Source organism: Phoca vitulina, unplaced genomic scaffold (assembly GCF_004348235.1).
Source record: "Phoca vitulina isolate PV1807 unplaced genomic scaffold, GSC_HSeal_1.0 scaffold54, whole genome shotgun sequence".
NCBI classification, from domain to species: Eukaryota; Metazoa; Chordata; class Mammalia; order Carnivora; family Phocidae; genus Phoca; species Phoca vitulina.
In genome coordinates this window covers 5969593-5982598 of record NW_022589757.1, presented here as the reverse complement: position 1 = coordinate 5982598, position 13006 = coordinate 5969593, and the positions used below count along the sequence as shown (strand labels likewise).

Below are 13006 nucleotides of genomic sequence, written 5' to 3'. Positions count from 1 at the left end.
CATGAGCCCACAAAATTAAAGTTACCAGATAGTTTTGGAAGAAACTCTTAAAATCAGAAGAGGGTAGGATCCAGATGCTTAACTGAGCCAATTTTCAGGCTCATCACCAACCTCACCAATATCTCTAAATTCAAATGTGTTTTGTTCTGAACCTGTTTTCACTCAGACTCTATCTTTTCTTAATGTTCACCTGTTGGTTTTATACCTGGACCCTCTGGATGGACTTGGTTTTTCCCTTGTAATTCCCCATTACTTTGCTCTTAGGCTTTCTTCAGTAGATTTTGACTTGGCTTTAACTTACCTGAATCATCCATTTTAGACTATCTCTGGTAAGTCTTTCAATCTGCCCTCTCTTGACCTCACCTCAACCTCTGGGAACTCAGGTTCTATCACCAGGCAACAATTTCAAACGAGCAGCACATATGCTGTGAATTAATTATTAATAGGACTGAACCGAATGGCTTAAATTTTCTCTGTTCTTTCTTTCATTTAATCATTCAACATCTACTGAACACCTACTATATGCTGGATATAATGCTGAGCATTAGGGATATAGAAGTAAACAAAGATAGATACGTTTTCTCCTCCACTGGAACTCACAACTTAGTGGAGGGAAGCATGTTACACAAATAATCACACAAATAAACACACGATTAAAACTGTGATAAGTGTTATGAAAGAAGATAATAACAGGAGCATAGGGCCTGAAGTACAAGGAGACTTAATTTCCACCAAAGAAACAGAAAAGGCCTATGTGAACTACTAACAGTCATATCTGAACTTTGAACTCTGAAGTAACTGGTGAGGTTGATTTTTAAAAATTAGGCAAGTGAAAGATCACCAGTTATTCAATAATCATAGACAATAAATGTAGACATTTTCCAATGTCTACAATTTTTCAGTTGTACTACATTAATTTATGATAAAGAAAATAAAAAGACTCTAAGGCTTGAACACTGCATTCTTGTTTACCTTAGTTTAATTACTTAAAGTCCTTAATAAGAATCTATACTCAAGTAAATAATGCTTATAAGGTAAGAAAGCTGTTTTTTTTTTTATGTTATGTTAATCACCATACATTACATCATTAGTTTTTGATGAAAGCTGACTGTTTTAACAGTAAGTTTTTTGGTTAAGATTAAAAATAGTTAAAAAGACTGCTAGAAAAATACTGCATTTTATGGTGTCATGGAAGTACACTGATCTATAAACTATCTTCTGCCTCTGCATTTCTATGATTGTTTCCGTATGCATGCATAGCACATAGGCTCAGGAAGTTCCATTAAGAACCAAATCCCTGGGAGGTGGTGTTTAAAGCAGCCCTCCAGCAGCCTCGCTACCAGCTCTGGGCTCTGAGGTTACTATGGAGTTTCCGTTTCATGCAGGTAAACATGAGGAGTTCTCTCTTTCATCAGTCAGAATGGCTTTCATTTTCTGGGGACCAGTGATAGCTTTTAACTTTGATTCTTGGCTACAGTGAAAATGGCCATGAATAATGAAGTTTTATGTACAGGGCTTATTTTAAGGACAAAGGAGGTAGGAAGTTGATCCTATTTTGGCAGACAAGTTCTGAGGATCATTTGAAATGTAAAAGGTTTTCATTTTTTTTTTAGAAAAAGGAACTATATTAAAATATTGGCCTAGAGTGGGTGGAGTAGAGCTAGCAACAGGTAGGGCTGGAGAGGAAGGGACATGAAATTGTCTCAATGGGGGGAAATAAAATTAACCAATTGGGATCCATTTTGAGTTGTTAGCAAAGCTAGTTACCAATCAAGATGCTTTGACTTGATGAATATACCCATTTATTTAAATCCAGGGTGGCTGAACAAGCTTTTTTCACATAGGGTACCATCCAAATGAATACTGGGTAAGTTATTCATAAAATGAAACAGATCTGACTTTCTACATAAACCCGTTCATATGTGATTTCCCTTCACACCTTAGAAGAAGTCTAAGAAAATGCTCTCCTACTTTTATCTTTGGCAGGCGGTGGGGAGGGGGGGTGCTTTAAAACAGAAACTAAAGAGTACAGGAAGCTTTTATGCCTTTCTATGTGGAGTGAAATCTCTGGGGTTTTTCCAACTGATGGTGGAGGGAGGGGATCTTTCTCTTTCTTCTGGATTGTTTAGCTCCACCAAACAATGGATTGGGACCACATCTGCTGGTGTGTGGAGGAAACCAGTGCACAAAGAGGGCAGAGAAAAGAGGGCATGGGAGAGTGAGCGAGAACCCTGATGAGTCCCTGGGTCCGTCACCCCTGGGGGCTAACTCTGCCCCACCAACTCCCAAGGGTTTAGAATATACCCTGCTTTTTGCTATTTTGAGCAGAATGTTTGTTGCCTGCCACTTGACTGTACTTCTTACTTAAAACCCTTTTGTGTTACCCTAAGGTATGAGTAGTTTCTTCTGTTAAAATTAAAATTCCACATTATGCATATACAAGTGAGGAAATGCCAATTTTTTCTGTATAAACAGTTTTATGTATAAACAGCCACTGCATTAAAAGCAGGAAAACTAGACATTTAATCATGAATTTCCTAACTGTTCCTCCAGAATGTGCACATTAGCTATTACCTAAAATATGAAGTGTCTTAATGCCTAAATGAAGATGACAGAAAAAAGAAAAGTAACGAGACAAGAAACATCTTACTGTTGTTTTGAAATATGGGTCCTGAAGTTATAGGAAGCAGTCCAACATGTGGGGTTAGTCATGTACATACAAATGCTTTTTTCATTTTCCTCAGGTTTTGTGTTGTCCTAGGGCCCCTCTAGCTATTGTCATATAGAAGGATTCATCCTGTGATGGTTAATTTTATGTGTCAAGCTGGCTGGGCCACAGTGCTCAGATATTTGATCAAACATTATTCTGGATACTTCTTTGAGGATGTTTTTGAATAAATTAAAATGTAAATCAGCAGACTTTGAATAAAGCCAATGGCCCTCCATAATGTGGGTGGACCTCATTCAATCAGCTGAAAGCCTGGACAGAACACAAAGATTTCCTCCAAGCAAGTGGGAATTCTGTCAGCAGATGGCATTTCTTCCCTGGGACTCTAGCCACTGGCCTACCTCGTCAGGTTTGGGGCTTGGCAAACCTCTACAACTGCATGAGACAATTTCTTAAAATAAATCTTTCTCTCTCTCTCTCCCTCGCTCTGTCTCCGTCTTTCTCTCCTGCACCCTTTGGGGAACCCTGACTGATACACAGCCTGACCTATTATAATTAAAGTTTTAGAAACAGACTGAAGAAAATCAGGTACACAGTGGCCCTTAAAATTTGCCTAGATTAGGCTGGTTTCTTTCTGGCTATGCTACATTACCATTCCTTCATAGAAATGTAAGGAAATACATTCCACCTACTTCTTTGTATTTTAGTAAAGATAGATTTAGAAACTGACTGATCCTAAATACTTAAAAATATCTCCAATCAGATGTTCTTCTAAGCCTTCTCTTCATATGTTTGATAAACATTCCAATCCTTGATATTCTTTAGGTACATGTAATGGATTACTGCTTTAAGGATTTACTGGGTCCTTTATTCTTGTTATGATATATCATCATGAGAAATATTATTACAGCTGACTGCCAAAGAAATGAACAGCAGTTCTCTTTGCCAAGGGTAGCATCTGTTTGCAAAAATGAATTACAATCCAGGGGTTCCACTTTCTTACCAGCAAAAGTTTAAAACAGAGGGTGGTCACACCATTAAGACAATGAGCAAAGGACATAGTCGGATTAGCTGTGGAAGGCAAAGACAGTTTCCAAGGTGATAGGCTGGCCTCTGCCATTTCTGTCTAAGGCTTGCAATCCCACAGAATTACCCCCTCCACAAGGACAGAACTGTGAAAACTTCAGAGGGTGGTGGGACAGTTTGTTGTTTGCCGTGTATTTTTTGTAATAAAATGGTGTGGTGATTTAGAATCCCAAATCATTCAAATTCCCTTGATAACATGTTATGGACTGAGTTGCATCCCTCTGAAATTCATGTTGGAATCCTAATCTCCAATGTGACTATATATGGAGATGGTGTCTATGAGGAGGTAATCAAGGTTAAAGGAAGTCATCGGGTAGGATCCTAATCCCATGGAGCTGGTGTCCTTACAAGACGGACAGACACCCGAGCTCTATCTCTGCCATGTGAGGACACAGCAAGAAGGCAGCTGTCTACAAGTCAGGAAGAGAGCTCTCACCAAAAACCCAACTTGATCTGGGACTTCTAGTTTCCAGAACTGTGCGTAAATGAATTTCCATTATGTAAGCCACCCAGGTTGTGGCATTTTGTTATGGTTGCTTGAGCAGACTAATACATACCACTTAACACAATTACATGGTTATAGATGTATAGACATTTGTCTGCTTCTTCACTGTGTGCACTCTCATTAGACCATGAGCTGTGGGAACAAGGTCATGCCTGCTCCATTTACCATCGACTATCTAAAAAGCAGTACATACCTGGCATAAAGTAGAGACTTGTTAAATCTGACTGAATGGGTCATTCCAGTTACTAACCAAATATGAGCTAATGTAGCAGTGTTCATAATTCTATAAGACAAATCAGTACGTGACTTAGAGTCCTATAACTTTCTATGTAAAATAACATGATTTGTGAAGATTCTAGCAAATTCAACACTTCTGACTCTGAGATGCTATATATATATATATATATATATATATATATATATATATATATAAAAGTGAAAAAAAAAATCAGCATTCTCCAATTGTTGAAGACAAAGGCATACATGCTACTTGCTGTAGCATTCTTCAGAATTTTTGTTTTTCTCTGGTAATTTCAGGTTATGGAGCTCTGCAGTTAGGCCCTGCAGTTCTACCATTATCAATTCACAGGAAATTAGACCACAACTGAGACAGTTAGAGCTCAGTGATTCCAGCTCTATAGCATTTCACCTTGCTAGGCCTGGTATTTTCCCATCACTAAGTGAGGGCTGATAGTATGTGAAGCACAGCATTACCAATTAACGCTTTTCAAGTTTTCAAAAAGCACAATGTCATGTGTAGCGCTGGTAAGACATCAATACCATGTAGCATTAAGAACACAGTGTAAATGATGGCTTTCTTATCTTTAAGTCCTATCTGTCCATCCACATGCTTTCTCTTCTGAGTCAGAGCATATCTCAGTTGGTGTCTGTTGGGAAAGCTTGACACAAAGTAAGGTATTATGAAAAGTAATTCTTCAAAATTCAGAAGTAGTGATGGGTGGCTGAATGTGCTTTTTAGAGAGATGATTGCAGCTCTGAATGCTGTTCCACAGCACAAAACCAGTCCCCAGTGCCCTGAGGCTGTGCTGTGCGTAGAGGAGGGAAGGAACTGCATGAGGCCAGTCACAGGAGAGCAGGGCCAACAAGCCTGGTTTGGTCTGGCTTTGCCTCTTTCTCTCAGAGAGCTCCTAGGGGCAAAAGCTCTGGAGCACTGCACCTGAGTGGGTTTTGTGGCACTTTTCCTATGGCTTCTTTATCCTGACATCAAGGTAAACTGCCTTAAAAGAAAGAAAAGGTACTTGGATCATATTGGGGCCTCATGATGTTTATATTTCTAAGGATGGAAGAAAAAGACAACAAGAAATAAGACTACAAAAAAAAAAATGTTTAGTGCCTATTGGAAAACCCTAATTCTACATAAGGAAAAAGCCATGAAAAGGAAGGTCTTGAGCTTTGTGGAATGCTTTAATCCAGTGGTGCCAACCTTTGTCTGTGTCCTCAGCTCAGAAATTCTTATGTGCATCAAGTGTTTTTCATGGAATGAATAAAAATGCTTTCTGTGTGTATGTGCTACTTTAAAAAATATGGAGGTACTATTGCTGTGTATTTTCAAGAGATTATTTAAAATGTCACTGAATTCTGGATAGCTTTTTGTTTGTTTGTTATGTATCATCTCACATAACAGACACCGAACAAACATACAACCACTATCTTATGGTTGTTTCACAAAATTCTGGTGTTAAAAGGGGATCCTCATACAAACTCTGTAGTTATATGTCTTTATGACGTCCCTTTTCCCTTCATAATTTTCTCTAAAAATGCCCTTCTCTCATCAATATCACTTTTTCTCAGATAATCTCCATCGGTGTTTCCTCATCCCATGGGCTCTGAAAGAGAAGGCTTTCTCTGCTGATGATCCTTCCTTTCGATGGAGAGAGGAGGTGCCCTCAGCATCCTTGCCCCCCATCACAGCCCCCTGCATGCCCTGGGACCTGTGTGTGCTGGAGAACCACGATAGGAGTACTTCCTCAGGACAGATGGACTGACAGAAGACCAGGGTTTGAGCTGCCAGATTTTCTTCTAGCCAAGGAACAAGGAAAAGCAAGGAAGATGCTAGAAGATACTCCAGGAAGTGGGCAAAAGGTTTTTGACTGATGTCCTCCAAACAGTGCAACCCATACCAAGATCAGCACAGCAAACATGGATATTACCTTCCGTGTTTTGTGTGGGTTTCTCATTCTGGATGACTTCTTAATGTCCACTTCAGTGGTATTTACACAACCAGGCTGAAAATGGAAAAACAGAGAGACAAAGGAATCTTTGAGGGTGAAGTTTTTGATCCATGCATTAATGACTTGCCTTTCAGGTCCCTGGCAACTCTTTCTAAATGGCCACAGCCACCCTCTCAGCAGAGCCAGTAAAAAAATATATTATACTCTCACTCCTTGCATAAGAAGGACTTCAGATAACATTCTCAAGTCACTTCCAGAAAAACAGGGAAAAGAAATGCATGGGCCTTGCCTGTGAAAGTGGGTGTTGACATTAGTAGTTGCTAAGCCAACAGATTCAGAGCAAGGGTGTCCAAAGATCAAGTGGATCATAGCCCAGCTGGTACCCGCACACAGCCCTGCTCAAAGTGCCTCTCTATGTGAGGTGACACTGTTATTAAAGCTATTTGCTTCCCAAGTTGGAAAATTACAATCTGTTGACCTAGCTCAAATCCCAGAATGAATTTTTTTTACAGTGATTCATGAAATCGGGGTACTGGGAATATTTGTTTTCCATACACAGAATGGGAGTGTGGGCAGCCTGCTACTGGTTCTCTGACAACCTCAAGAGTATCATTTTGCCAGATTTATTGTTCTGTTGCACAGAAACAGAGAGCTGTAAAGCTTCCTTTGTATTTGGAGGAGGAGAGGGAAGGAGGAAGAAAAGAGAGAGAGGGTGGGGTGAGGAGAAGGGGAGGAGAAAGAGATGCGGAGGAGGGAGAGGGAGGAGAGAGGTGGTAGGAGAGATGATGAATCAGGAAAAAGAGAAGAAAGGAGATTCCAGAATACAGGAGACCTTATATCTGCAAAGGTCCTTAGATATCACTTAGTCTTTAGAAGTAATTGGAAGGAAGTGTTTATATGGATTGTGTTTCACCAACTTTCAAGTTTTGGTACCAGATATAGGGATCTCTGGTACTAGTCAAAAGTATTATGTTGTACAACTCCACTCAGTTTCTCTGTTTTTTTTTTCCCACAGATTGCAAGATCATTAAAACATCAGATATCTGAAAGCAACTCCAGAGAAACCGTGAATGTGGAAAAAGACTTTTGTGCAGTTGGGATGTTGTGGGAGGGGTAGGGGCAAAAAGGCAGCACTGGTGTGATTCCAGAAATAAGCTGTTCTCTACACTCACTGGCAGGCAAGGAGGTTCACTCTCTGTATAATGAGGACATGGGGCATTTTCTTAAACCAACCTGTCCTGATAGCACGGCCATTGGGGCAAAACTCCACCATAACAGTGTAAGGGATAAAGAAGTAAGCAAGCAAAGCCTTTTTTCTTGATTTTTTCCCCTACATATGTTGCATGTGAAATATATATACCACAAACACATAAACACACACACACACTGCACTAAAGTGTTAAATAAATCACAAATTTGGTTTGCAATCTATATGGAAATAGCTGGTTCAGCACCATAGTCTGCTTGGCAGTATAGCAGGAAGAGCACCCACCTGGATTTACTAACTGACACTGAGCAACTCACTTTAGCTACCCCAGCATCAGACTGATCAATATCTGATATTCTGATTTAATTTTTCTGTGGCTCATTGTCGCATGAGTATTTTTTAAAAGACCCCTAGTGATTTTGATATACAGTCAGGATTCACAACCATTGATCTAGATGTAACAAAATAATGTTTTGAAAATATTAAAGCAATATTAAAGTGTCTTCATTTCCTATTAGATTTCCATATCCTTGCAACCTTCCACATGTAAGCCTCAGTCCATTAGGAAGGCGAAGCACTGAAATTCTTTAAGCTCTTACTGATTCATCAAGAGCCAAGCATGGCAAGACAGATCATAGAGATCTTCTTCTATATGTTAAGAGGTAGGAATAATGAGGATATGATATAGAGGAAAAAGGGAAGGCATGTCCTTCCAGGAGCTGGAGAAAAAGAGACGATTTATTATTTATTCAGAAATATTTATTTCTGCATCTAATTGCCAGATCTTGTGACAAATGGTAAAATACAAGGATGAATTATAATCTTCTAATATAATAAGCATAATAAAATGTCAATCAGCACAATGTGGGAGCACAGGACTGGAGAGAAGTTGGCCTGGGCATTATGCAACAAACATTTCATATATCCATTATTATGCACATCCTCTTGTTTCTCACCAACATGGCAGATAAATATATATATTTTTAGTATTTGAGCAAATTTGATCCCAATAAGACCATGTGGTCTTTGGTTATTTTAAAAAGGCAGTCATAAAAAAATAATAATAAAAATAAAAGAAAAAAAAAAGGCAGTCATCCTTTTAAGGCATATATAACATGTACCACTAGCTGGCACCAGGTCCATGTGAAATGTTATGCCTAAATTGGTTTTCTGCACTACTAAACACAGCTTCCCAATAAGATATAAATAACATCACTGTTACCAAGTAAGCGCTCAATACAAATGTTCAAATATGTACTACTGGCCAGATATAATATTAAGTTCATAGTATTGTTCAATTTAAGGAATAATAATGAAGTAATATTTACATTGGCCTAAAAAACAATCATAAGTTACTTCTAGCGACTCAAAGGTGCATTTATTCAATAGAATTAAGCTGTGTTATGACATTACTGTAACACTATTTATTAAAAAGTAGAATTTAATGCCTTGGAATCCATTCCTGAAGTGGTAAAAGGATCATATTATTGAGCAATATTACTGCCATAGTGTTCAAGTAAGTGTCTTAATGAGTTGCAAAGCAGAGCTATTGTGGTTTCATCACTGATTTTACTTAAAAGAATCTGAATACCATTCAGTTCCCGTCATGGCAAAATGCCATTGTTAGTTGTAGCAGAAGGCACACTGTGCTCAGGATAACTAGGGAAACTTGAGGACTCTTCAGTGAAGAGCAGCATAAAGAGACAATAATGGAGAACTACTCTAATTCAGTCCCAGCAGCTGAAGTGAAACTGGGCAAAACAATGTCCTAAATGGCAAATGAATGGAGATTTAAGAATGAGCTGGCAAACAGAACTGATAATAAGAGACATCCATATTCCTGGAAATTAGGAAAAAGATATGATTCTGGGAAAATTAAGGTTTTGAATATTGACTGTTGAAATATTTTGAATAATTATTGGTTCAAATGTGATTAAATTACTGGAAAATATTTGTCATTTTGTAACACAGTCAAGTTTTAAAAGTTCAATTTGTCATGTATTGTACCTCAATCATGATTCCTTACTCTTATATAAAGTGATTATAGATTTCAGAGTGTTCTATCTCAGGATATATTTTTTTAAACATCTAATTGAAGATTTTATTTCTGTTCTTGGGTCAGCTGGGCTTACTAAATGCTATATGTGAAGGAAGTTGTTTAAGGTGACTACTCTGGAATTCCTTCTATTCAACCTCCTCTATAATATTTATTCATTTGATTACTACTCCATCTTAGTTGCTGGACACAGAGTCTGGATTATGTGATCTTGCTTCAGTGTAGGCTGTGAACGAATTCTGAGAGTCCACAGACAGAAGGAAGACTCTGGCGGCAGAGGGGAGGGAAATGTATGATGGCTTGGAGCTGTGGATAGTGGTCAGGTCAGGTAGAAATTGCAGCTCATGGTAAGGACTTTGGTTTAAGTCTAAAGGTAAGTGGAGGTCATAAGGGAAGTGATTTATATTTTTAAAAACTCACCTCTCACAAAAATTAACTCAAGACAGATCACAGACCTAAATGCAAAATGCTAAACTATAACCCCCCTAGAAGATAAGCATAGGAGAAAGTCTAGGTGACCCCGAGTTTGGTGATGACTTCTTATACACAACAACAAAAGCACCAGTCCTTGAGAGAAATCATTGGTAAGTTGGACTTCATTAAAATTAAAAACTCCTGCTCTATGAAAGATAAGCCAGACTGGGAAACAACATTTGCAAATGGTATATCTGATGAAGACAAACATACAAATATACAAAGAACTCTTACAACTCAACAATGAGAAAATGAACAACCCAATTAAAAAATGGGTAAAAGGTCTGAACAGACACCTCACTGAAGAAGATATACAGATGGCAAACGAGTGTATGAAAAGATGTTATACATCATGTGTCATTAGAGAACTTCAAATTAAAATAAAGTTGAAATACCACTACACACTTACTAGAATAGCCAGGATCCAGAGTCCTGACGACATCAGATGCTGCAGGGCAGGTGAAGCAGCAAGAACTCTCATTCCTTGCTGGTGGGAATGCAAAATGGTACAGCCCTGTAGTGGAGGCCCTGACAGGTTTTTTTTTTTTTCTTTTTTTGTAACGCAAATGCATGATTTAGGCTTTGATGATTGAGCAACCATTTCAAAGAGGCACCCATTTCAAAGACTGCTATCTCAAAGAAACACATCTTCAACCACACCACTAGATAAAAAGGCAGGCTGCCTCCCACACCAAAGTTCCTTTGTTTTAGAGATCTTGGTTGATCTCAACAGCTGATCATCTTGGCTACTTGTTTTTGTTTTATTTTTGCTCTTTCTCCTCCATTGCTTTAAATTCCTGCTATTGTGTTTTAAATTCACCAATAAAGAGTGAGCCTATGAAGCCCTAAGCCCCCACTGGACCCTAGTAAAAGCAGTACCCCAGGCCCATGTCCCCCACCTCCCCTCAACCTCATTACGTGGCCCCCAATGTGCTATGTAATTAACAGGTACTGTAAGTAATAAACCTTTATTTTTTCAAAGTTTCCTGATAGCTGTTGTGGAAGGGCAACTTGCAGTAACAATAAGAACCACAGGGTTGATCCACCACAACACTGGTTATTGACAGGTTGAGACCAGCACAAAACAAGCCACTTTGGAAGAGTTGTTTGGCCGTTTCTTAGAAAACTAAACCTCCTTTTCCAACTGATCCAACAATTGTACTCCCTAGTATTTATCCAAAAGAATTGAAAAATTATGTCCTCACAAAAACCTGCACATGGATGTTCATTGCAGCTTTATTCATAATTGCCAATTATTTATTTATTTATTTATTTATTTATTTATTTATTCATAATTGACATCCTGCAGTAGGTGAATGGATAAATAAACTGTGGTATGGAATACAATGGAATAGTGTTTAGGGCTAAAAAGAAATAAGCAATTAAACCACGAAAAGACACGGAGGGACCTTAAATGCATATTATGAAGTGAAAGAAGTCAGTCTGAAAAGGCTACACCATATGATTCCGACTATGACATTTTGGAATAGGCAAAACTACGGAGACAGTAAAAAGATCAGTCGTTTCCAGGGGTTAGAGAGAGGGATGGATGATTTGGGCAGAGCACAGAAAATTTTTAGGGTAGTGAAACTATTCAGTATGATACTATAATGGTGGATACATGTCATTATACATTTGTTTAAAGCCATAGAATGTTCAACACCAAGAGTGAAGCCTCATGGAAATTATGGTCCCCAGGTGACAATGATGTGTCAGTGCAGGTTGATTGATTGCAACAAAGGTACCACTCTGGTGAGAGATGCATTTTGAAGCTAGAATCTATAAAATTTGCTGATGGATTGGGTCAAGGAGCACAGTGAGGGTAAAAGAGTCAACGATGACTTCTAGTTATTGGCAACTAGGTGAGGTGGTGCCATTTATTGAGATGAGGAAGCCTTTGAAAGAAACAAATGTAAACAAAGAGAGAAATCAAGGATGGCTCCTGGATTGCATTTACATACAATTTTAGTATTTTTACTGAATTCTCCAACCAGAATATAGCTCTTTATGCAGTCACTGTCAAGATTCATGACTCAGAACATTTCAATATTAACGCTTTTACAATAACCTGGCCCATCCTTTTGTGTCTTCGACCTTTTGCATCACTACTGGCAATAAGAGCATATCACTGAATGTGCAAAACTAATATCTGATGGTCAGTTATGGAGAACCTGGTGGAGCACCATTGCATTACTCAGCGCCTCTACTACACTTCTCTAAATTCTTCTCTAGTGCATCCTACCAGACTCTCCTAATCTGTTCTGGTTGAAATCTGACCACTTCCACTTAACATCTAGGAACTGTCTGTTCATCCTTCTGTGATAGTCCCTTTTTATGGAACTGCAGCTGCCACACAGGCGCAAGAATAGCCAGACTGTCACAGTTCTCAACAGGCTACCAAGAGGACTCTAATTAATTTGCTATGGCTCCTTTGTGATCACTGGCATTACTCATGTTTCATGTTCAGCCTTTAAATACTTAAAATATTCCCAACTAGAACTGTTTTGGAATAAAAAAAACAAAACCAAAACAATGGGTAGAGGTTGAGTTGTCACACTTACCTTGAATAAAATATGAGCTCCTTCAGGAAGGGACAAGAGTCTGAGGCAGGTATGCATGAACACTTCTTTTCTGTTACACTTGGGCCTGCCATTCACGCAGTGGTTGATCTCCCTCCCTTTCTATTTTTTTTTTTTTTTCTTTACAAAATGCTGGTTGCAATTTGAGGACATGCAAAGGTTTTCAACTGGGGGATAAAAAAGACCCCTCTGAGATTGAAAACACACATTCCAACTTGCTGTACACTGGGGAGTCCTGG

At 38.7% G+C, this 13006-nt stretch overlaps 1 protein-coding gene across 6 annotated transcripts in view; it reads right to left on the bottom strand.

The window, feature by feature from the left end:
• The window catches only part of RGS7 (regulator of G protein signaling 7), a 517535-nt gene that overhangs the window by 33848 nt on the left and 470681 nt on the right, over positions 1 to 13006 (bottom strand). For all 6 annotated transcript variants that reach the window (XM_032389411.1, XM_032389406.1, XM_032389409.1 and 3 more), the window contains one exon: positions 6431 to 6505. In XM_032389411.1, coding sequence (XP_032245302.1) covers positions 6431 to 6505 — 75 coding nt within the window. The remainder of the gene's footprint in view (positions 1 to 6430; positions 6506 to 13006) is intronic.